The sequence below is a fragment of the Squalius cephalus genome (assembly GCF_949319135.1).
Source record: "Squalius cephalus genome assembly, chromosome: 4".
NCBI classification, from domain to species: Eukaryota; Metazoa; Chordata; class Actinopteri; order Cypriniformes; family Leuciscidae; genus Squalius; species Squalius cephalus.
In genome coordinates this window covers 45794013-45820750 of record NC_137125.1, presented here as the reverse complement: position 1 = coordinate 45820750, position 26738 = coordinate 45794013, and the positions used below count along the sequence as shown (strand labels likewise).

Here is a 26738-nt window from a genome sequence, read left to right as displayed (position 1 = left end):
TTCCTTCGTGATCCTAAAACAAACCATCTCAATAAGTGGCTTAGAGATTCTTTTTTCCCTGTACACACTAGAGACAGACTCTTTCCAGAGCTCATTAGAAATTGCTCAGAACAATCGCAATGCTTTTAAAGGGAAACTGAAATATATTTGCTATGCTCTTAGCACAAAGTCAACGTTTTCATAGAGATGTTTTAATTTATTTTAGAATGATATTGCACCCATAGATCCAAAAGGAAGCACATTGGAAACACACAGTAATATTGTGAAATATTATTACAATTTAAAATAACTATTATTCTATTGGAATGTTTTTTAAAATGTAATTTATTCCTGCTATGGCAAAGCTGAATTTTCAGTCTTCAGTTTCCAGTCTTCAGTGTCATCGTTCTATGCTCATTTGCTGCTTAAGTCCATTTGAAAACGGTTATACTTAATATTTTTGTGGAAACCATGAAACATCTTTTGAAACAGAATTATTTGATCATTTCAGAAGAATAGCTTTAATTCATTTTTTTTTTTTTTAAACTAACAATCACTTTTGTCACTCAATTTAATAAATATTTTTTAAAAGATTTTCCCCACATTACACATCAAATAGAAAACTGTTATGACAGTGTTTATTTTACCAAAGGCCTGGTGGTGGTTCTTTAGGTTTCCAACGGCATGCAGAGAGAGCCAGCTGAAATGTTTATACACAAATAGTTGTACAGAAGCCACTGAACACTTGTTTGCCTTTGTCTGTTATCTCTCTGTCTACCATTATCCAGTTCACATTGTCTCAGGGGTGGGGTACACAATTCCCTGTATTATTTCATAATTTTCAAACAGAAATTGAATTAATGAGAGTTCCATGAATTCCTAAAAATGACAAAATCATTTTTTATACTCAAAGCAACAGATGAAACGAAACAACTGATGTTAGACAATTAAATTAATGCCTAAATATTGGTGCCCAGTTAATCTATTCAAACATGGTGTGAAACAAGATCCCTTCCAATGCACAAGTGTGCGTGTGCATCTGTTTTAAGTCTGAAATAGGCTCCTCTTCACACCAAAGGACAAAGGTTTTAGGGTGGGAGAGTCAGAGGTTAGAGGTCAGGGTCTGGGTATTGGACAAGACAAGATCCTGTAAAGTAGAAAATAGATCCTACGTGCATCTGTTCAAAAAGCTTATCCAAGAGCCATTTAGCAAACGTCACATGGGGAGGGAGGGAGGACCCTATAAAACCGCACCGCATCCATGGAGAACATCTCAGTCCCTTTAGGATCTTTACCACCAGCCGTGCATTCTTCCTCAGTGACCCCCTCTTCCCAAAACACCCAAAAGAAGCACCATGTGCGACACCATGGAGTTTGTGGAGGAGTTTGAGGAGGAACAGGAGGAGGTAAAGGAAGAGGAAGAGGAGGCTGAAGAAGAGAATGAGGAGGAAGAAGAAACCGATGAGAAAGAACAAGAGGAAGATGAACAAGAGGCAGAAGAGGATTTCAAACCCAAGCCCAAAATGTATATTCCCAACATTATGCCACCAAAGCTGCCTGATGGAGAGAAGCTGGACTTTGATGACCTCCACCGGAAGCGCACGGAGAAGGACTTCAATGAATTGCAGAGTCTCATTGAGCTGCACTTCACCACCAGGCAGAAGGAGGAGGATGACCTCATAGCTTTGAAGAGCCGTATTGAGCGGCGTCGGGCCGATCGTGCCGAACAGCAGCGCGTCAGATCCGAGCGCGATCGTGAGAAACAGGCCCGCATTGCAGAGGAAAGGGCGCGGCGCGAGGAAGAGGCCGCCAAATTGCGAGCTGAGGACGAAGCCAGGAAAAAGAAGATCCTTTCCAACAAGGGCTACGGTGGCTACCTGCAGAAGGTAGATCAGAAGAAGGGAAAGAAGATGACAGAGCGTGAGAAGAAGACTAAATGTCTGCTGGAGCGTCGCAAACCCCTCAACATTGATCACCTCAACCAAGAAAAGCTGGGAGAGAAAGCCCTTGACCTTTGGAAGTGGCTCAGTCAACTCCACGCTGAGAAGTTTGACCTGGCAGAGAAGCTGAAGAGACAGAAGTACGACATCAATGTTCTGCGTAACCGCGTTAGTGACCATCAAAGGGGAGCTAAGGTGACCAAGACCACCAGGAAGTCCTGGAAATAAATTAATCTGATTGACATATGCAATGACACATAGAACAGAGGAATCAGTTTCAAGTCTCATATTGAACTTTACAGGACATCATTTATATTTTTATTTCTGTTGATTAATAATTGTTTATTTAGCATTGTATCATACATTTAATGGGTTTTACTGGGTTTAATGTTTTGGTTCATGTAATCATGTTTCATGTAATCTGAAGTCTTGATCTTAGGTTGTGAACCTTTTAAAAGTTGCATCTTTTTTTTTTTTTTTTTTTTTCACAAGATTTCACACAACAGTAGAAATGCAATCTTATATTTGAATGTATGATTTTGTTTTGCATTTCTGAACTTTTGCTCATTAACCCATGTTAACATATTTCTCAAATTAAAGCAGTAATTTCACTTTGGAAAATATGTATCATCTCATTGGCATCACTAAGATCGCTCAATATCCAAAAGCTCTTGCAGAAATTACAAATAAGAAATCATTTTAAATTTTGTATTAAGAGTTGGAATACAACATATTAATAAACAAATGCATCAAGATGTTATATATATGGAAAATGTCTTTATTTTAACAACCAAAAGGCACATATATATGACTGTACCAGCAGTAAAGGTTTTGGCACATACTTCAAAGTATCTATTTCTACAAAAAAAGCTAAATAATGTTTTTAGCAGAATGATTTTTATGCCATGCAGTTCCAAGGACAGATACGAAACAAAAGTGTAAACGACATTATTCTTCTATAAAGGCTCGTGTTCATTTTCCACGTTCCGCTCTGTCTAGTGCACAGTTGAGCTTACATGCCATTCAAAGATCATCCCATTGACAGTTTAAGATGAATAAAATATACATAAGAGTTTGATTTCTAATACGCAAATTTCTTGCTCAAAAAAAAAAAAAAAAACGACTTCTAAAAGCTTGTAGCAGTTAGATTTGGTCTATGATTATCTATGATTATAGCTCAGCTGTTTATAGGCTAAACACACATTTTTAAGCAATTTATGGTTAACCCAACTATAAGAGACTGTGCAATTATGACAAGTTAAATTGTTTGCACACAACTGTCATTATGCAGAATTCTAATAGTGGTACAAAAAAAAAATCCCTATGACATAAACATTTCAAGATTAAGAATTTAAGGATCACAAACTGAAATTTGGATTATAAAGCCCCCTTTTTCCTAGTAACGCTTTTTTCCATACCAGATACTGTATGACCTTTCAGTGAGACCTAGAGATCCCGGTTGTTGCTGCTGATCATTTTGGGGTATGATGTCCCAATGGAGTTCCCAAATCTGTACACCACAATCTCCAGCAGGTACTCATCCACTTTAACATTAACGTTGGCCACACGCTCATCAGACAGAAGGAAGACGATGGTAAACAGAGCCACCTCAAACTCTGGGCTGACGCCTAAGAAACAGCTGCCCACTGGCTTGACTAGACCATTCCAGCTGAACTGCAGGTTTAAGACGTGATCGTCCTCATCTGGCTGAGAGATTGAGCCACAGTGTAAATTTAAATGTTGAAAGTAATGCACACAACGTTATATTAACATGATTATACAAGAGTCTCCTTGTCAAATCATTATTAAATGATGAAATACCGTGTCCTTGTTATTTCTGGCCTTGTATCCTTTGTAGTCCACATGATTGTGTTTCTCCTGATGGTAAAACTGGACCCAGTTATGGAGGCCCATGATCTCTTTACCATGCTTGGTTTCACCAACAAACACATGCTCAAATCCACAGGAATCTTCACTGCATGAGGGATGAGAGGGAGATGGGCAGATAAATATAAACTTCTCTATGTAGAAATGCTGGGCATACAAATTACACAAGTTATGAGCACATAAGCCTCAAGCAATATGATGGTAAGTGATTTTTTCATTCCAAAAGTCATTAGTATGTCAGTTACTCATCTAACAAACCCAATTCAGGTCATATGTCAGAAATACACATATGTACGCATGCTAGTTTTTTAACTCACCCTCCACTTTTGTCTCTGCGATAGAGCTTGAACCAAATATCATAGAGTTGCCTCTTAAACTGAGCCGGATCCGACTTGGCTCGACCTTTGCGTACTAAATACCTGTGGGCACACTGCAAAGACAAAACCAATCAGAACTGGACTATATTATAATATTTTCTTTCACTTGTAGGGTAATGTTTGCATGTTAATGGTTGCATGTATTTGCACGGTGATGTATTTGCATTTTGTGTAATAGTCTCCTCCTTGAACCAACATCTCTGTACTACATTTGCACAGTTGTCTCACATGCTCATATTTACTTTCCATCCACTACATTAAACCATTATTAGTTTCTCTTAAGTTTTTTTTATCAATAGTTTTTTGCAAGGCTATGCAGTGCACTACAAACCAATACATATTTAATTATTTTAATATAAATTAAAGGTCCCATATTATGCCCCTTTTCACAAGATGTAAAATAAGTCTCTGATGTCCCCAGAGTGTGTATGTGAAGTTTCAGTTCAAAATACCCAACAGATAATTTTTTACAGCATGTTTAAATTGTCATTTTTTGGGGCTCAGAAAAACGCACTGTTTTAGTGTGTGCCCTTTAAATGCAAATAAGCTGCTGCTGGACGACACAGGGGTCGGAGCTTCATAAGCTCGCGGACAGTCTCTCAGGACAATTTCATCTCACGGAATGATGATAATATCAGAAACTCTCAGTAACGGTGTTCATTTCGAGTCGGACAATAATGCCTACAGAGTCAGAGTGCTGTATAGAGATGGAACAGGTATAGTTTAGTAGTTTAATTACGGTTATTATAACGTATTTGTCATCTGCTTGTATGTATCCATTATTTATTAATAGCCTACAAGTCTGCTGTCTGAATGATGATCAAACATATACTGATGAGTTTAATAAGTACATAAACGAATTTCGGTAGAGTTGAGGGAGCATTCCTGTGGGCGGAGGTTAGTCAAAAAACTGTTCTAGTGACGTCATTAAAGAAGGAAGTAGAGGGATGTAGTCCAAACGGGCCGTTCGCTGTAGTCGACTTCTGTTAAATAAAATATCTCGCTTGGCATTGAACTTTGAGCTTTAAAATTTTACAGATATTATTTATACTCTAACAACAACATTACACACTAACTAAAGTTTGAAACATGGGATCACGAAGAACGGGACCTTTAAATTACTTTCACTCTGGTCAGGAACGATCCCTTTCCATCAGATAACAGTAAATAGTACACATACTACACATTCTTTAAGTTGCTAAATTTCAACATGTTCAAACATGATGTTACTAAATAGCAAGGCAAAACAAGACCATTGAGTAATGGTACCTTCATTATCTCTGTCTTCAGAATGGCATCCAGGAAAAGATTGTTCTCCGTAAGCTCCTCTTTTGTCACCTGCTCAGCCACTCCTGTAGACATCTCATAATTGTCCAGTAGATTTATGAAGTCTGAGAAGACACAAAGTAGATTAAACAGCTGTCTAAACTGCCATGCATTGCATTATATCTGTGAATTTAATGAAAACTGAAAACCGGTGTATTTATTAGATGTATGTATAAGGATGCAATTAGAAACAAATTAGTATAGAAACGGCCCATGGTTTCTTACAGGCATAGGTATCAATGCTTTTGAGCTTGTTTTCATTGACATAAGAGAAGAGAGGAGCTCTAGCGCTGTCTCTGGCACTGTTACTGCCCTCAGATACAAATCCAGCCTTCCCCTGTGTGAAAACAAATCCACTATAATTGACTGATTGATTCTCCTTAAATCATGCAAAAGAAGTCATAGTGAAGTCAAGTCACCAGCTATCATGTACATGGAATCTAACATTCCTTATGTCTTTACTTTAATGCATATATAATTCTCAAAAACCTGCATCCTCCCCCAACCACCTACTTGTAGGTTGATTTTATAGTCTATTCCAGGTTTCATGCGGTTCACATCCAGCTTCCACAGTTCGTTCAGCACATCTGAGAGCTCCTGATTGGTGCCTTGACTGCTGTAAAAAAGTATGACATTGAAAGTCTAGAATGAGTCAAGTCTGGTTGTATTGCCTAGTTAGGAAAGCAATTATAATAATCACTGTAGTAACGATGGTAATTGGGATTATGGCTATTTTGGGGGGTTATTTTAGTTCTTCTATCTCTACCTACCAACATGAGTCAATGACAAATGTCCAAAGGTTATCCAAGACGATAACAAGGAGAAATCCTTAAAAGGTCTATGTTACAACACATCACATTATTAGAAATGTAATCTTTGTATTTGTGTTGGTTTCATACATTTAAAATGAAAATAATAATATTAATAATAAACACAATTCAACAGAAAAAAGTTCAACACTCTTTAAAATGTTATTTTAAGCAGTGATTTTCTCAACATTATTAATAGTAATAAAAATATGCCGAATGAAGTGCCAGTATTAATTTTTCAAGGATTTCGAGATGGTCCTCACTGCAGAGCATAAAATCCGGGGGGAGGAGTCGGATAAAATCCAACTCCTCCCACCTTACATACCTAAACCTACCAATCTCCACCCCCTGATCCCTAAACCCACCCCTAAACCTACCCATCTCCACCCCTAAACCTACCAATCTCCACCCCTTATATAAGATCCGACTCCTCCCCTCGGATCTTGTGTACTGCATTGAGGTGCTACTGGGGATTTCAGCATTTAATTAGAACTTTTTTTCTCTCTCTTTTTTTTTTTTTAGACATTTACTCCACCTAGACTGTTCCTTTAAATCCTACAAAATAAATATCTAAATAACTTTTAATTCAGAAATAGAAAGAAAACAATTCGACAGTTCTCTACAGTTGACACCTGAAATTCTAATCACAATCAATTTGGCACGAGTACAATTGAGAAGCGAGTTCATTCATGCCTTTTTATTCATTAAAAAAAAAAGAAAAAAGTGTTCAGTGCAGCAGGGTCACGCACGAACAACAAATCTCAAGGGGAAGACAGTGACTGGATCTAAAACGTTCAGATGACACACAGCTCATATCAATGTGAGTCACCCAGACATAAAAACACCTTTTTTTCAGGCATGAAAACACCTTTTTTTCAGAAATGAAAACAAAACAAAACACACACGACGACACTATGTGTGACGCCGTCGCGACAACTAAGTTAGCCTAGTTGTCAAGTGCACTTCCCGTTCACACAACGCAGATTCACCGAAAAGTCATGAAGATGACTGTATTGCCTAGTTAAGAAAGCAATTATTATAATCACTGTAGTAACGATAGTAATTGGGATTATGGCTATTTTGGGGGGTTATTTTATAACAGATAGCAAGCAAATCATGCAATAAGGTGACTCTTGTCACTCTCATTAATAACCGAACTGTGTGAACGCAGTTCCTCGCATCTGGAAAACGTTAAACAGAGGCTGTTTGTAAATGCATGGCATTGCCTCCACTTCAAACAAAGCTCGATTGTACAAAGGCACCACACTCAACACGGTAATAATGTCGAAAAATGTGATCTCTTAAATATTTATAGACATGAAGCTTCGTACAGAAAATCCAGCTGGTCGTTGTGCACATAATTTTTGTGTATTTTAATTCGCACCGGATGTTATGCCTGTTTGCGAGTGAAAAATACGTCCAAAAAATAGCATCTTCACCCAAAACAAAACCGACCACATGTACAGTTTAGTTAAGTAAAAGCATAGTCATTATGATTTTAAAACCACACTAAATACCCCTAAGTAATATTAATAAACATCAATACAACTTTGAGTTGCTGATATAAATTAAGCACAAACCGGAAAGACCGTTAAAGTAACATCTGTTGCCATTGATTTTCTTACCCTCTGGCCATATTCGCAGGTTAAACCACTTTCTTCTGATGATTCAACGAAATTATTGTGTTTAATCACGCAAGCGACGAAAAGCTGGTTTTGATGGGTGTGTGTTAGTTTACGCGATGTCAATTTGATCGATTGACGAATCTGACCAATGAGAGCGGCGAACGGTCACGCTTCTACAGGGTGAGAAAGGAAGAGTGGAAACGAAACTGATGTCCAGGAAGGGAGTGTCCGAGTAACAGGTAGCAGTGTCAGGCTATAAACTTTTTTTTATTTTTTTTTATTTTTTTAAACAGTTTCTGCTCGTATAAACCTTCTTTGATCCAAAAAATATATACAAAATCTCAGCCTGATTTTTTCTCCATTTTGTAATATTTATTTGCAGTCACAAGAAGTGCATATTTTATAATATTTCTATATTTAGCCATACACTATCCATAAATGTGCATTATAGGCTTTTATAATGATAGCGCTTCCCCAAATTCCTGTTCCTTTTCATAAAATAAAAATGAAAATGTTTATATACTGCATCCGTTCTCAGCAGTATCCAGTAATGGTGTTCATTCACAACACCCAAAATTAGGCTATATTAGGCTCTGGGGATAATTCTGAAACATTATAAGGTAGAAATAAACTACAGCACTCACGAAAGTGTAGAAATGTTAGTTTTTGCTTTTATTACAAGCATAGTCCATAGTTGGGTTCATCGCAAATCTGGTTTCTTACCTTTAATTTGGAATTTCAATAGTTCCTGATCTGAGTCACAGTGAATGGATCTACAAACATGGCCTGTTTCCAATGAATCTGGTTGTATTTTTACACCAGAATGAATACATATGAATCAGAGCCTTGAAATAAAAATGAATAGCATACAACGGCAACATACACGTTAAACATGTTAAAGTGTATATTAACATGGTTAAATCTTGTTGGAAAACACTCAATATACCAGTAATTAGATTTTTTTTCCAGATTAGATTAGAAACTGGTCCAAATTAGGGATGGGTACACAGAAGTGACAGTGATGATGGATCATGACTTTGATAAAGAGTATTTTCTTTTTCTCTGATCGTTTATCATGGCATTTTGGGTTGTACTTTGAAGTCTGATTGGTTAGCGATGGGACTGCATGTCGTTCAGACAGGAGAACTAAAGTGAAGCTATGGCTTCAAAAGCGAGCACGCACTGATACCTGGAATCACTTTCATAATGAAAATATAGTCAACAGCAAATTGTGCAGTGCCAATCTGTCTTACATAATCATAGGATGTTGTAAATTCTTTGTGGTTTAGTTGTTTTAGTGCATTGTTACTGGAAGAGTACATCCACAACAGGAGTTACACATTCTAAATAGTTCACTTTGCATTTCAAACAAATTGCTTGATTAGGATAAATATATAAAGTAATATATCTAAAAATCTTACAACTTAGAACTTTCAATAAGATCCAGTGATGATGGAGACCAAATGCAATACTTTCACTACCGGCTTCTTTGGTGAGGGTAAGATAGTGATTGTGGAGTTTGTCATTGATGCTTTGACTTGAATTTGCATGGGCGTCACTTCAGTGTAGGATTTGAGGTAGCCTATGCTGACCTTGGGGAGACTCTTGCCACAACTGTCCAAATAAAACATTGAGAATTTGGTTGTTAAAGGGATAGTTCACTTTGAAATTAAATTTTGGTATGTTTTAGCTTACCTCAAGGGCATCCAAGATGTATGTGTCTTTTTTTCCGCAGTAGTTTCAATTTTGATATTTTTAGGTCAAACCGTTCTTGTCTGACAGTCATATCATGCAGGTCTGTGGTCACCCCCTCAAAGAGCATGCACAGAGTCCAAATTAAAACAATTCCCCATCGTCCAAATTAAACAATTCCCCATCGTAAGTACACATTGATGGCCTAAGACACGAAACGAGCGGTTTGTGTGAGAAAACGAACAGTATTTATATCGTTTTTACCACTTATAACACAGCCACGTCCAAGTGATCTGAGGGCGCGAGCGCATCCTGGTGTGTGACGTGTGCGCAGACTGGTGCATACTAGATTTCGCCTTGGCTACGGCAGTTCATTGGAACGAATGTCTTTAATGCGACATCTAGTGTATCTATGCACCAGTCTGCGTACACGTCACACAGCAGGAAGCGCCCGCGCCCTCAGATCACTTGGACGTGGCTGTGTTATAAGAGGTAAAAACGATATAAATACTGTTCGTTTTCTCACACAAACCGCTCGTTTCGTGTCTTAGGCCATCAATGTGTACTTACGATGGGGAATTGTTTCATTTGGACGATGGGGAATTGTTTTAATTTGGACTCTGTGCATGCTCTTTGAGACAGTGACCACAGACCTGCATGATATGACTGTCAGACAAGAACGGTTTGACCTAAAAATATCAAAATTGAAACTACTGCGGAAAAAAAGACACCTACATCTTGGATGCCCTTGAGGTAAGCTAAAACATACCAAAATTTAATTTCAAAGTGAACTATCCCTTTAACTTGTCGGTTCCATCCACAGTCCTTTGGGCCCAGATCGGAAATGAGGGTGAGGCGGGTTAAGTCTCCTGGCTCCCCTCAAGAACTTGACGACCAAGTAATTTTTTCCTACAGACTTGCCAGCCATGAGGGCGTGATTCGCTGCGATGGCTGCCACGTATACCTTGAGCGTGGAAGGGGTACGCACCTTATCTAGCAGCTCCAGTAAGAAGGACAGAATGGCTGATACATCGCAAACGGCTGCATCTTCATTCTGGACTGCACACCAGTCAGAGAAGACAGACCATTTAAGAGTATAGAGGTGTCTTGTAGACGGCGCACTGGCCTCTGCTATCGTGCTGGCCACACTAACAGGGAGCTGCAAAGGCTCCCATCGAGGGACCACAGATGTAGGCTCCACAACACGGCTTGTGGATGCCAAAGGGACCCTCTTGCCTGAGAGAGAAGGTCTTTCCTCAGCGGAATTAGGAATGACAGCTGTATCAGCTTGGGGAACCATGACTGGTTTCGCCAAAGTGGAGCCACCAATAGCACTGAGCATCTGGTCTCCCTGATTCTCCTGATGACCTGAGGGAGCAGAGCGATCAGGGGAGAGGCATACAGGCGAGCTTCGGGCCAATCCTGGGCCAGCATGTCCTGTTCCCTTGAGAAAAATATTGGGCAATGATAGTTGTCTTCTGAGGCGAAGAGGTCTACCTCTGCCCTCCCGAAGATCTCCCAGATCATCTGAACCAATTGGGATTGGAGCCTTCAACCCCAATTGGTTCAGATGATCTCCCAGATCATCTGAACCAATTGGGGTTGAAGGCTCCATTCTCCAGGAGACACCTTGCCCCCGGACAGCATTTCCAACCCTTGGTTCAACCTGCCCGGCAAGTGCACTGTGCCCATGGAAGGAGGCATCTCGCCATCTTGTAAAGAGACCACGACCTGAGGCCGTCCTGGCAATTTATGAAGACTACCACCGTCATGTTGTCTAAATGGACCATGAAGTGGTGCCCTTTGTAGCTGGCAGAAAAAACGCCATCATTTCAAGGCCATTGATATGCATGCAATGCCAGTCTGCCTTCGCACAGAGCTCCCCAACCCGAGTTGGTGTCATCTGTTGTGACAACCTTCCCTCTGGAAGTCCGTACCATCAGGGCAGGCAGCTGTTGAGAAGAGGAAAAGTGCTCTTTGTAGCCAGTGGGTCCGGTATCACATCGGTAGTTTGCGGAACATCTACAGCTGGTCCGAACAAGCCGGTGGCACAGTGGCAGTCACTCGGGAGTCGAGGAAGGCGGTCCTGTCCACGTCCTTGATCTCCCTGAGGTTTAACCACATACAGTGTGGATGGGACGGGCCCAGCGTTGACAGTGTGAACAGTGCCTCCAACGCCCAGAACTGAATGGGGGGTTGGAAGGCAAACTAGAGACTTTATCGAGGGTGGTCTGGCCTCAGCGGGACTTAACCCTCTCCTCTTTTTTTCCTGACGGATCAGGACAGCTTCTGCGGCTCAGGGTCCAGTTTTATCGAGGGGTGGGGGCCTTGGCGTTTAGGAAAGGGGTAGCACTTGGTTGGCTCAGGGCGCTGTCGGAGCTCAGGCTCTGGCTTGGACTGAGGCTGAGCGGGCGACAGGGCAGGCTTTGCGGGCTGTTGGGTTGGCGAAGCCTTCTGGCGACTTGAAACAGCCGTCGAGCGCTTGGGGAGAAGGTGGTGCATGGCTTGCGGAGACTTCTGTGCTGCAGCGAATAGGTACGTGAAACCATCTACAGGTCGGTGGCAGTCACTGGGGAGTCGATGGAAGGCGGTCCTGTCCGCATCCTTGATCTCCCTGAGGTTTACCAGAGGTGGCACTCCAGGACCACTAAACTGGCCATTGACCTGCCGATCACCTGGGCTGTAGACTTTGTTTGATCTATCCTATGTTTTAAATACCCAATCATGCTTTATCATAAAACCTGCTTAAACCTGCTTGAACTGACACAACAACACAAGGGAGGGCATTGTTAAACTGTGAACAAACATAATGCATATCATCTTAAATAGCTAAAGACAAACAAATAGCTATTTAAAACACAAAAAATAAAAAAATAAAAAAATAAAAAGAAGAAAATCGACCTGGATTTTATATATATACAACAACACATTTCATATGTTTTACCTCATCAGTTGAGAGCTGATCTGGTTCATTTTTTGAAACTGTTAGATTCTTGTACTCTGAATGTTTCCTTTACAGAACAGAGACCGTTAAAAATCATAGATTTGTCGTAAAATATATTAATTGTATTGTACATTTCAGTCTCACTTATAATGCTGCCACCTCGGTGTCGTTTCAATTATTAATGCTGCTGATACACTTATTGACCACAAGAGGGAGCTGATGATCACCTGTTTGGCACTTGCCTTTCTCGCATTTAAAGGAGCTGTATGTAAGATTGTGGCCAAAACTGGTACTGCAATTACTTTCAAATTACTGTATAGAGCAGTGTATCCCCTCCCCTTCCCCTGACTCGAGGTTGCCAGATAGGCTGCAGGATCCAGCAGGAACGTTTGTAGCTGCAGCTGTGGTAACTAGAGCAGAGCTGGCAACCCGGATGCTGAAACACTACTGACTTCGTGATTGGTAGATAGGTGGAGGGTGGAGCATCAGGCCAAAACACAAGATGACAACATCAACATCAGTTGAGGGCTGCAACTTCACTTTTTAAATGACAATATCCTGGCCGTACTACTGTTGTCAGTGATATAAGTATTTGAAATGAACATGATTTCTTAATGTCTAGTGACATATCAGGGCCATTTTATGATTAATTGAAATACATTTCTTACATACAGCTCCTTTAACAACTTTTAGTTGAGTATGAAAGTGTTAAAATATGTGTGAGGTTTTGGAATATATGTAACGGAGGCCAGCTAGTAGTCGCTGTGCGAGAAAATGCTAGTTGCAATCTTTAGCCTCCTTGTTAGAGCGCCTGATCCTCACGCCAGAGACCCGGGTTCGAGGCTCCCACAGGAGCGGGGCGAGTAAGACCCGGGTGGAGTGCCCTCACACTATAGTGGATAGGCTATAGTGACCTAATTTGAACCTACAACTTTGAATCAGCTGAACTTAATACGGCTCGTTTGGTCGAAACTGAAGTGCAGTTTTCCATCCGCTCCTCTAGGCGGCGTCAACGAGTTTCAGGTTCAGTCTCACAGCTTCTGATGCTTGACAACATGACGCTTGTTACAGTGGCCACAACACGTGCACACCGTTTAAACTATATAAACTGCAGATGACAGTATTTTAATGTCACTCAACGACACATATTTCAGCCCATAAACAAACAAATCACACACACGCTGCGATAAACTTCAGGAAGCAAAGATGTCACGCGAGCGACTCAACTGTCATGTAACGTTAAGTAAACTCTACAGATAAAGTGCTTTTCTCTTGCATTATCTTATTAAGACTTTAAGTCATTATTCTGTGCTCTTAAGTCATTATTTACGTTTTTAAGTAGTTATGTGTTGTTGCTTTCTTCTGATATTTCATAGCAGGGCTCATGTCAGTTTATTTATACTCATATTGTGATGATTGAATGTTGCATTTATTGTGACTATAAAATGAACGAACATGAACTAAAACGCACTAAACGTTCATTTCGTTGTGGTCTTTAACGTTAAGTCTTGTTATTTGACAGTTATGAAGGCTATAATGAAGGTCATCCTCTATGAAGGTTTATCACAGACTTTGTTTACATTCTGCTCTTGTTGAACTCACTGTCAGACTTTTAGAAGAACGAGTGAATCAGTTGTTTTGCATGGCCTTTATAATCTTTGAATGAATCGCACTCTGATATTCATATTATGAACACGAAAAGTTTTTTTCTGTTGTTGCAGTCTTACCTTAGATAATAATCTATATCTTAGCTATTAAATAACTACCTATGACCTGTTAACACTTAGATTTGTGATCATATTTTTCTTTATTAATTGTTTATGGTGAATTAAACCTAATCATGACCTTAAAAGTTCCAAATAATGTAAAAATTGCATTGAAAAAAATCTGTTCCTTCTATTTTGGTCAGCACTCACAACTGAAGGAGGGTGTTTGTTTCTATTTCTTATGTTCCTGGAGTTCTGTGGCCTTTAAGACAGTAACTTAATTAAAAGAACAGTAGATTAAACAAAAAGATTATTACTGATCATGCTATGTATTATATTTTTTGCACTGTACAGTTTTAAGACTTTAATTTATGTAACCGATAACATTTAACTATTGTTTAGACATTAAATTGTGATGTTTTAGTTATTCAGTATGTAGTAATGTTTGTGTTTGTGTTTCCTCTACAGAATACAGGATGTGTTTGGAGCGTCCAGTCATCAGAAGCAGAGTTCTGGGACGTGTGGACAGACATTCACTGTAATGATGGACTTCTGCTGATGGACAGGTAAGACTTCTAACGTGTGAATGCTGTTGTTTGGCGCTAAACATGTAGGTTCCCATCATTTTCTTTTTGGAGGGTCGTCCCTTTAAAGAGCAAATGATGGGAACCTAAATAGGTGGGGAAGGGACGAGGGGGTGAAATTTTATATATATAAATAATTTTTTCGTTCTGTCCAAAAAAAAAAGTATAACCCCTGCTGGTGACTGTGACGGAAGCTCCGGGGGGAGACCGCTCTGGTATCCCCCTCCTTTGGGCGCGCCACTCACACACACACCACATTCACTCATATCGCGGAGATCTGGCTGGGATCAAACCAGCAACCTCTGAAACCGTGAGGCAGTGCTCTTACCTATGAGCCACAGATCTCTTGCTGAGACTTGTGCTGGAACTTATATTTCACTTTTCTCCTGGATGAGGCCTGTGATTTTACAATAAATCATGCTGAGGTGGGGTTTAAACTCACGTCTCCAGCGCAACCTATCAGCCGAGAACGTGTGTTTAGCCACTTGCACCACTGTGGCTTTCACGCTTTTTATTAGTGTCTAGGGCCTTTTCTTTGATATAACTATCAATAACAATTTAATTTAAATTGTGGAGACAGCAAATTGAAGAGGGATTTGTACCTCAACTTCAGCACACTCTTACCATCACAGAATGTGTGTTTAGCCACTTGCACCACTGTGGCTTTCACGTTGAGAGTTGGTGTTTTGGCCACTTTGTTTGATATAATCACAACAATTTCACGCAAGCAAGAGAGAGATTTGAACTCGGCTCTACTTGATTAAAGCCCAATGCTTTATCAACTGAACCACTGAGTCTGTTGAGATGAAAGGTGTTATGGATGGGTTTTTATTGAGAGTTTTGTTTTATTTGATGGAAAAGTCAGCAGTTTGGGATGTGAACCCAGACTCTCATGTTTGAAGGCAATTGATTATCCTCTGCACCACAGAAGTGCTGATGAATCATGGCTTGTTTCTGGGTCAAGTGTGAATTTGTATTGTCAAGAAAGGTAAATGATTACTGCATCTGCAGGATTTGAACAGGTCTCTGTTGTAGTTTTGTTCTTCAAAGACTCATGTATGTTTAAACAACACAACCACTTGCACATACTCCATTCACTTGTAACACAGAGATCTGGCTGTGATTGAACCAGCAACCTCTGAACCGTGAGGCAGCGCTCTTACCTGTGAGCCACAGATCTCTTGCTGAGACATATGACTCAAAAACTTTTATTTCACCTGGATGTGCTCTGTGATTTTACAATAAACCAGAACACTATCAGCCCTGCATGCTGAGGTGGGATTTGAACCCATATCTCCAGCGTAACATTGTCCACAACTAACATGTGTTTAGCCACTTGCACCATCATAGCTTTCACACTCAGTATTGGTGTCTGGGGCACTTTGTTGAATATAACAATTGAATGTAAATGGCACAACATGCTAAGGTGTGATTTGAACCCCAACATCAGCACACTCTTATCAGCAGAGGATCTGTTTCGCCACTAGCACACCTTGGGTTTCACATAGAGTGGAGGTATTTGAGGCACTTTATATGATTTAATAACAACAAAACATTACAAGCTTTAATGGGGTTTGGATTCCAGTTTCCTATATGGAAGCACATCTCTTTATCACTCCCACTGATGTTTGCATCTTTGTTTTTGCTTTTTAAAGACACAGATCACAAAATTTCTTAGATGTTTACATTTTTAGCATCTTTTTCTCCAATCTGTCAATTTTTGCAGGTTTATAAATATGATTCACCTAATCTTTTCTACCATTACATTGTGTTTATTTGTATGATATAATTTCATTGTTTCGACTGTATTTGATCAACTTTTTAATGTTTTTTATTCTTAGGACAGCAGAGCAGAGATGGGAAAGTAAGGGAGTGTGATCAACACATGTCGGGAGTCGGGACTCTAACACTGGTGAGTCTACAGCTCTTATATGTAACACTGCTTCATGCAGCTTTGAAACTTTTACCAATCGTTTGTTTGAATCAGTGGTTCAGAGCACATGTCAAACTGGCATTTGATTGCTGCAAAACAATGCTTCGCCACTTCATACTGTTTAGAAACATTTGTTTCACCACTAGGTGGCGTTAACCTGGTAAACTCATGAACCAGCAGCTAATATAGAGTTTTAACTGATCTCAGGTCACTTTTATAGGTTAGTTTCAGTTTTAGTGACAAATGTGTGTAGAAAAATGGAGAGTGAAAGTTAATTGTATTTTACTGGCCTGATTAGCCAAGCCCTCCTAAAAACACACAAAACACGCCTTACGAATTAATACAACACTTCAAACTTCATATTTAATGGGATTTAATGATTTGTACATTTATTTAATAACAATGGAAACATCTGCGATCGGTTTGTAAAAGGTGTCAATACATGTTTGCACTGCATTCTTATTACATTTACCTGACCAGCAGGACTCGTCAACTTAATTATTTAAAACAAAGAATTATACACACTTTCCCACTCACTACCTCTTGTGTGTTCTCGAACAGACAGAAAAAGACATTCTCCTACGCTCCGGGTTAGAAGAGGTCATGGACAATCACCCGACACAGTCTAAACTGTGAGCGGTAAGAACGTCTTGTTTTCCCACATGCTGTTTAGGCAGATAACCTCAGTTTAGGTGACTGTGGTTCCCAGGACTGGAGTTGAGCTCTACAAACAGTCATCACTGTAGATCCATTCCAACAGAAGTCATCTAAAAAGAAAAAAAATCAAGCGGTTATTACCAGATGTTGCATTGATTTGAAAGTGCATGATCCCGTTAATGCTGTATTTAGTCAGTAAAAACAAATTGTAGGACAAATAATTTATCATTCATGACCTGTTTGCAGATTACTTGTCTCCATGGCCAAACATTTCTGCAATAATCTGCATTGACCGATATTATACTCCATAAAAATAAAAATTTCAGGTTGTTTAACTGTGTTTAAATGCTGTCTAAAATCATCTCTAGCTCATAGAGACACATTCTCTGCCTGCAATGGCTAAATGAATCATGTTTGAACAAATCAGTTGAATGAATGATTCTTGAGTCACTCACTTGTTTCGTTACTGAATTAATGTCACTTTATTGCCAACTACTGGCGTCTCGATCAATAAAATCTCCAGCAATAATCTGACAGTCTGTCTGGAACTCAGACACAAAAGTCCCAATGCTGTTGGACTGAATATCAACTTCTGAACTTACTGATGTATTACTATATCTTATGATCTGCTGTGTGTAAATGTATATATGTCCGTGGATTTCTACCCTTAGGAGGGCAATTTAGGTACTTTCCCAATGAAATTAATTCTCTACTACACGACTTGAAAGCGACAGAGCTTTTACCATGTGCAGGTGTTTAAAACCCATGTCCTCCTACATCTGCTGTTTTCATATATTATTGCAGACACACTTATTGTCCACAAGGGGGAGCAGCGGACACACTATTCTGATCTGATCTCAGCCTGGGTCTGTTTAATCAGTAAATAGACACTATTAGACACAACATTTTAGTCGTGATATCAGCCATTGCACTGGTTTATAGATTTAGACAGTCATTTTGATTGAGTCTTGATCTGTCCTATGTTTCAAATACCCAATCATGCTTTATTATAAAAACTGCTTAAACCACACGAGGGCATTGTACTTTAACTGTGAACAAACATGATGCATATCATTATAAATAACTATAGACAGACAAACAGCAACTTTAAACATACAAAACAACTTACAAAAAGAAGAAAATCGAACCGTATTTTATGTGTTTACACTTTCAACACATGTTTGAGTTCAACACATTTCATCTGTTTTACTCCATCAGTTGAGAGCTGATCTGGTGCAATGTCTAAAACTGGTAGATCTGTGTTGCTCTGCTGGTCGGGACCGTGACAAAATCATAGATATTTCGGAAAATATATGAAATAGATATTTCAGCCTCACCTACAACTGGCCGCCGCCTCGATCATGTCGTTTCAAACTGAAGTGCAGTTTTCCATCCGCTCCTCTAGGCGGCGTCAGCGAGTTTCAGGTTCAGTCTGACAGCTTCTGATGCTTGACAACATGACGCTTGTTACAGTGGCCACAACACGTGCACACCGTTTAAACTACATAAACTGCAGATGACAGTATTTTAATGTCACTCAACGACACATATTTCAGCCCATAAACAAACAAATCACACACACGCTGCGATAAACTTCAGGAAGCAAAGATGTCACGCGAGCGACTCGACTGTCATGTAAGTAACTCTACAGATAAAGTGCTTTTCTCTTGCATTATCTTATTAAGACTTTAACTCATTATTCTCTGCTCTTAAGTCATTATTTACGTTTTTAAGTAGTTATGTGTTGTTGCTTTCTTCTGATATTTCATAGCAGGGCTCATGTCAGTTTATTTATACTCATATTGTGATGATTGAATGTTGCATTTATTGTGACTATAAAATGAACGAACATGAACTAAAACGCACTAAACGTTCATTTTGTTGTGGTCTTTAACGTTAAGTCTTGTTATTTGACAGTTATGAAGGCTATAATGAAGGTCATCCTCTATGAAGGTTTATCACAGACTTTGTTCACATTCTGCTCTTGTTGAACTCACTGTCAGACTTTTAGAAGAACGAGTGAATCAGTTGTTTTGCATCGCCTTTATAATCTTTGAATGAATCGCCCTCTGATATTCATATTATGAAGTAAGAATCATGTTTTTTCTGTCGTTGCAGTCTAACCTTAGGTAAAAATACTCTATTATAGGTACCTATAATCTATTACATAACTACCTATGACCCGTTAACACTTAGATTTGTGATCTTATTGTTCTTTATTAATTGTTTATAGTGAATTAAACCTAATCAACCTTAAAAGTTCCAAATAATGTACAGTACTGTGCAAAAGTCTTAGGCATGTTAATATCCCCACCCCAAAAATGGTTTTAAGTCAGTTATTTATATCTTTTGCTGTAGTGTGTCAGTAGGAACTATCAGTTTACATTTCCAAACATTCTTTTTGCCATTAATTGTAATAATCCAGTGAGATTTGTGTATGCACAAGGAGTCTGACAACAGCCGGTATGATCTGATCTCACCATCATCGAGTCCGTCTGTGATTACATGAAGAAACAGAAGAAACTGAGACAGACTAAATCCAGAAGAACTGCGGGAACATCTCCGAGACGCTTGAAGAAACCTTCCTGCAAAGCTACAGTACGGTGAAAAGTACTGGCACTTGTGTTAAAATGCTGTAACGTGAGAATGCTTTCAAAAATAAAATCATAAATTGAATTTATTTATGATTTAACTTCTATTAACAAATCCAAATCAATATTTGGTGTAACGACCCTTTTCGTTTAAAACGGCTTTTGTCCAGATACACTTGCGCATAGTTTTTCAGGTAGCTTTGCAGAAGGTTTCTTCAAGCGTCTCGGAGACGTTCCCGCAGTTCTTCTGGATTTAGTCTGTCTCAGTTTCTTCTGTTTCTTCATGTAATCACAGACGGACTCGATGATGGTGAGATCAGATCATACCGGCTGTTGTCAGACTCCTTGTGCATACAGAAATCTCACTGGATTATTACAATTAATGGCAAAAAGAATGTTTGGAAATGTAAACTGATAGTTCCTACTGACACACTACAGCAAAAGATATAAATAACTGACTTAAAACCATTTTTGGGGACAATTTTGGGGTGGGGATATTAACATGCCTAAGACTTTTGCACAGTACTGTAGAAATTGCATTAAACAAAAAAACAAACATGTTTTTGATTTTTTTTTGGTCAGCACTCACAACTGAAGGAGGGTGTTTGTTTCTATTTCTTATGTTCCTGTAGTTCTGTGGCCTTTAAGACAGTAACTTAAAGAACAGTAGATTAAACAAAAAGATTATTATTGATCATACTATGTATTATATTTTTTGCACTGTACGGTTTTAAGACTTTAATTTATGTAACCGATAACATTTAACTATTGTTTAGACATTAAATTGTGATGTTTTAGTTATTCAGTATGTAGTAATGTTTGTGTTTGTGTTTCCTCTACAGAATACAGGATGTGTTTGGAGCGTCCAGTCATCAGAAGCAGAGCTCTGGGACGTGTGGACAGACATTCACTGTAATGATGGACTTCTGCTGATGGACAGGTAAGACTTGTAACGTGTGAATGTTGTTGTTTGGCGCTAAACATGTAGGTTCCCATCATTTTCTTTTTGGAGGGTCGTCCCTTTGAAAAGCAAATGATGGGAACCTAAATAGGTGGGGAAGGGACGGCGGGCCAAAATTTTTAGTCTGCTAAATTTATTTTCATTGTATCAAGAAGCATAACCGCTGCTGGACATTGTGACGGGGTTCGGGGGGGGACCCGAAACATCCCCGCCCCTTCACACATACACCATTCACTCGTATCGCGGAGATCTGACTGGGATCAAACCAGCAACCTCTGAAACCGTGAGGCAGCGCTCTTACCTGTGAGCCACAGATCTCTTGCTGAGACTTGTGCTGGAACTTATATTTCACTTTTCTCCTGGATGAGATTTTACAATAAATCATGCTGAGGTGGGGATTGAACCCACGCTTCCAGCACAACCTTGTCCCCAAATAACGTGTGTTTAGCCATTTGCACCACTGTGGCTTTCATGCTGAGAGTTGGTGTTTTTTGGTCATTTTGTTCGATATAATCACAACAATTTAACACAAGCAAGAGAGAGATTTGAACTCGGATCTCCTTGATTAAAGCCCAACGCTCTGTCAACTGAACCACTGAGTCTGTTTAGGGAAATGATGCTCTGGATGAACTTTTATTGAGAGTTTATTTAATGGAAAAGGCAGTAGTTGTGTGATTGGCTGGGATTGAACCAGCAACCTCTGAAACCACGAGGCAGCGCTCTTACCTGTGAACCACAGATCTCTTGCTGAGACATGTGCTGGAACTTATAGTTCACTTTTCTCCTGGATGAGGCCTGTGATTTTACAATAAATCATGTTGAGGTGGGGTTTGAACTCACGTCTCCAGCGCAACCTATCAGCCGAGAACGTGCATCTAGCCACTTGCACCACTGTGGCTTTCACACTGATAGTTGGTGTTTTGGCAAGTTTGTTTGGTATAATGACAACAATTTAACAAGCAAGAATGGGAATTGAACTCGGATCTCCTTGATTAAATCCCAATGCTTTATCAACTGAACCACTGAGTCTGTTGAGTTTAAGGGTTTTATGGATGGGTTTTTATTGAGAGTTTTGTTTTATTTGATGGAAAAGTCAGCAGTTTGGGATTTGAACCCAGACTCTCATGTTTGAAGGCAATTGATTATCCTCTGCACAACAGAAGTTCTGATGAGGTGTGGCTTGTTTTTGGGTCATGTGTGATTTTTTTTGTCAAGAAAGGTAAACGATTACAATATCTGCAGGATTTGAACAGGTCTCTGTTGTAGTTTTGTTTGACTACAAGAAGTTCAAAGACTCATGTTAAAACAACACATCATCAAGGCTGGCATGTAAAACTACAAGGCTTTGTCTCAATCCACTGAGCTTGAAGGGTTTTTTTTTTTTTTTGTGGTAATGTAATACTAATAAACTAGTTTTCAAGCTTGGTCAGTTTTAAGAACTCAAATTAATTAATAATTCCTAGCACAATAACTGTGTGTGTGTATATATGGTGCTTTTTTGTATTTATTGACAGAATTGAAGTTGGACTCGAACCTGTCTCCATGAGCTCTTATGTGTATTAGTGATGGTCACAGCTACCCATTAAAAAAATCCGCTAATCCATGTGCTTTTGATTAAATCTGCATCCTTTCAACTAAAACAATTCATTATCCACTGCTGGAGAGTCCTACCGACTTCATCAATGCTCATCTCAACTTGAGCCTCATATCAGGACGAGAGAGACGCCCAGTGCTCTGTATTTGTCATGACAAGTGGAACATTGTTCCAAAATTAATCGCACAAAGTGAAAAGTATTATTCTAATCAATTAAAAAAATCATAGTCATACCATAGTCAACTAAAATAAGTATCTAATTTATTAAAATGAATGACCATTAACACAACTTTGAGATATATGATTTTTTATTTTGTTTTTTATAGTATGACAGAGAAAAGGTCATGAAAATCATTACTAATCATTACAAAAAAACTTGTAACTATTAAACTGACAATAGAAAAAAAAATTGTGATTTATGTAACAATATCACAATGCAACTCTTTTAAAAATGACACATTTTAAAATAAAATAGAAACTTTATTTTCTTATGAACATTTTGTTGTGAAATACATCTGCTATTTTGTGTGACATGAAAAAACTTGCATTTGGAAGATAATGCTTTGCTAAATGTGTATTTCACAGGCTCTACAGGCAGGTGGCAGGTCAAACTCATGCAAGTGGGCGGAGCCACTGAATCTGCAACTGTGACAGGTCAGTAAATTTCACAGGATTCTATAACATGAAACTCTTTAGGATAATAACTGCTTCAAACCATAAAACTAGTATCAAACCTTCCGATTCCATTGAGTACTAATATAAATGGGCCACAGATTTATTTAAAATATTCAGTAAAAATGTGCTCCTGTGTTACAAAATACAGTTTGTTGTTCAGTAAATGTCCAGATTTATGCAGCTCGAGCACACAATGTGGTTTGGGCAGCAGGACTGCAAGGGTGCCCGTTTGGGTTGGTTTGAGGAGGAAGGGGAGGTTGAAGGCAGGGCCAAAGGTCTGTTGACAGCACTTCGGCTGCCGAAGTGGTCCAGGGATCTTCTCAACACTTGCTGTGCACCCTGTACCCCGGCCAACTCCCGCTGATACTGTGCGTCCAGTGCATGCTCTGAGGATTACATGGAAAAAAGACATGCATTATGTATATAACTAACTCTTATTTGTAATACTTCAGGCTTTTAACATACTACACAAATCACTTTTCAGAAATCTAAAACTGTATACTAATGGATTAATGAATGCATTAACATTTTATTTATACTGATACCTTGTGTACTTTTTGACTTTTTTTTTTTTAATTCCTGACAGATGAAACTGGACATCCCACGTTCGTCTGAAAGAGATGGTGATATGCAGGATCCAGTCACAAATCCTGAAAAGTTGAGAACTCATATCATGTTTTACTTATAAATAGAGCAGTGTTGCACTATATTCAGGTTTTGAGAAAAAAATATCCAGATACAACATTTATATATGAAATATAGTGATTTGCTAAGGTTCATCATACATGCACCATGAATATATCAGACACTAAATAATACATAAAATCTGGAAAATGAACAAGAAAATTATAAATATATTCAAATTGAATTTACACTTGTATTTACTTACCCATGGATGTTGCAGCAAGCATTTAGTTTTCAGTAGCTTCCAAAATAAAATAAAAAAAGGCTTTTTTCATCTTTAGATAAAAAAAAACAAAGTTTGTGTGTTACTTAAGCGATGAGATCATCTGTTTGGTAACCTAACCTACATAAAAGTGACAAAGCATCTCTTCTTAAGGACTGAAACAAAGCATCTGGAGGGGCCAAGTAAGAAAAGAGTGGGCAGAACTAGTAGAGAAAGGCAACTCCTCATAAACTTTCCAAAAGCACTTTACAGAAAATATTTCTTACAAGTCAGATAACACTTTGTAAGCCAAAAAAGCTGAAAACAGTGTCAAGATCGGTGTTAGATGTGACAGCTTGTAAAAGCAAGCAGTGCTTCACATTGAATTTCAAATTAAATGAAAATAAACGCACAAAAGCATTACAGTTTTCATGCACTTCTTTAATATATCAGTTTTCATATTCACAACAAATACATTAAGCTCTTTTTCCTTTTATATAATACAGTCTTAAATATTTTTACACAGAAATATTTTCTCAGAATTTCATCTATCAAAATGTCTTTTCTTAACCGTTGTCATTTCTTAAGTTGAAACATTTGAAGTCATTTCATTGTTTTGTTTTTTATCTCCATGCCTCCTAGCAAACGGACAGTACTTCCTTTGTACAGCTATTTACAGATGAAAAGAGTCTCCCAAACATTTGTATGATAGATTTCACTTGAATGAACTTGCACTGGGGTGGGGGTTTAAAGTGCAGGCAAGGCAACAGAAAGGAATGTGATATGGACGTTTTTGGTGAAGGCTTTAAAACGCAAATAAAATGGGTTTTTGGGTATAGTGAAAGACTAATGGTTTTAGAGGATACCTCACCGAATTGTAATCAAGTACGTCCCCAAGTATTCCAGAATAAAGAAGGATCAGTCCTTCGCAAGTCAAGACTTCTTCAGTAACATTCCCATAGAAAATAAATACAGCACTCTTAAAATACACCTCTACTATCTCCATACGCAACCCATGATAAGTTTGCCAGCTTAATCTGAGAACAAGTCCATTCAAACGTCTTGTCAGAAACTATACATGTGAAAACAGTGACCACTGTCACAACCAACAGGATTCATGGAGCTCCTCTCTCCTTAATGGCAAGTTTAAGTGGCAGAACCAATTCACAGAGCATCATCCTTATAAAAATAAAAAGAGACTCAAAATAAATAAATCAATCCATCTCAACAGAAGCAAGAAGATGGAGCGCGTGTCCTCGCTTTTGTAACAGAGCACGAGTGGTGAACCAAGCGCAGAGCCTCAGTTATATGTGCAACATCAAGCATTTTGTGGAGCCGAAAGCGAAAATGCGTCATTTCGTACAAGAAAAAAAAAAGGAGGTGGAGCCACTTTTTTTTCAATACGAAGAGGCCGAAATAATGAAAAGCATTCCTACGAGGGCACTTCCACCGTCCACAGTGTCTAGGTGAACTTCAGGGCTACACAGTGCTAGTGTCACTACAGCCCAAAGCTATGCTAGAGGGTTGACGCAGAAGTCTTTGGACCAACGTGAAACGAAGAGCCGCCGCTTTGTCGCACTTTGCGAGCAGGAACAGAGGAAGCCAGTTTGAATCATAGGGTGAATCGATTTGGTCGAAGATCCAGATAACCGTTCTCTGTCAATGGCAAAGGTGGACACAGATGATGATAGAAGGTTGGTTTAAGCTTTGGTTTTTAGTGTCCTATGGCCCTGCCTGCTTTTGAAATCAATTTCATTCATTTTGCAATCCAGTAACCATGCTTTAACCTCTTCATATGACAAAATATAATAAGTCTTTAAAAAGGCAAAATTGCTTATCTGCATCAGTCATTTATACAAAGTGCACAGACACACTGCTTAATGTCCATTTCAGCAAATCACAGAATGGGTGAGAGAAAATAAATGTGTGTATATATATATATATATATATATATATATATATATATATATATATATATATATATATATATATATACACACACACACACACACACACCTCTCCCAGAGTTTGAAACAACACCGAACAAAAAGTAATAAAATTAAAGCAATATAAATTAATGTAACTTTGCAGGCCTGCCTGTCTATAACACAAGAAAAACTATATGAAAACAACTTAAAAAAAAAAAAACCTATACCCGTGAACAAACATTTTGGAATGAATCCAGCGGTGCAAGGTCCAAAGAGTCACATGACTTGTGGATGAATGAAATATCAAAAAAAACAAAAAAAAAAACATCAGTTAACCATTATGGCCTCAAAGGAATGGCTTCTAATAACAACAGTTAAGCATAAATTTGTAGTGAAAAGTACAGAAATACATCTGAAATACACCCACATCTGAAACAAGGCTTCGTGTTTGCTTTATACAGTGGGTTTTTTCTACAAGAAACTTCAAATATGACTTTTGACTTATTCAGAAACATGACGTCAGCAACTATAAAGTGGCAAAACAAAATAAAACTAAATAAATCACATTCTCTAGAAGCACAGAAACAGCTTTGATTTTGCCCACCTCGGAAATGTCTGATGGAATTTGTGGCGAACCAAAAGAG

The 26738-nt window shown here is 38.7% G+C and overlaps 2 protein-coding genes and 1 long non-coding RNA gene across 4 annotated transcripts; 2 read left to right on the top strand and 1 right to left on the bottom strand.

Annotated features, from left to right (window-relative positions):
• The first annotated feature begins 643 nt into the window (after nt 1-643).
• On the top strand, nt 644-2254 carry tnnt2c (troponin T2c, cardiac). The gene has a single exon (XM_079869472.1). The coding sequence runs from the start codon at nt 1335-1337 to the stop codon at nt 2145-2147; it is 813 nt and encodes a 270-aa protein (XP_079725598.1). The 5' UTR covers nt 644-1334; the 3' UTR covers nt 2148-2254.
• Nucleotides 2198-8120, bottom strand: LOC307157539 (uridylate-specific endoribonuclease C). Of its 2 annotated transcripts, none has more exons than XM_079869470.1 (7): nt 7944-8120; nt 6023-6125; nt 5735-5846; nt 5453-5574; nt 4124-4236; nt 3741-3894; nt 2198-3626 (listed from the first exon to the last, which is right to left on the bottom strand). In XM_079869470.1, the coding sequence occupies exons 1-7, from the start codon at nt 7952-7954 to the stop codon at nt 3366-3368; spliced, it is 876 nt and encodes a 291-aa protein (XP_079725596.1). In that variant the 5' UTR covers nt 7955-8120; the 3' UTR covers nt 2198-3365. The 2 variants fall into 2 exon arrangements, with proteins under 2 accessions (XP_079725596.1, XP_079725597.1); XM_079869471.1 differs by having other exon boundaries at nt 2217-3626; nt 6023-6122; nt 7944-8061.
• Nucleotides 8121-13606: 5486 nt separating this feature from the next.
• LOC307157542 lies at nt 13607-23937 on the top strand. Its single transcript, XR_013821029.1, has 7 exons — nt 13607-13817; nt 14754-14851; nt 16711-16781; nt 17364-17441; nt 20893-20990; nt 23191-23259; nt 23867-23937. It is a non-coding gene; the product is annotated as an uncharacterized lncRNA (long non-coding RNA).
• Nucleotides 23938-26738: the final 2801 nt, after the last annotated feature.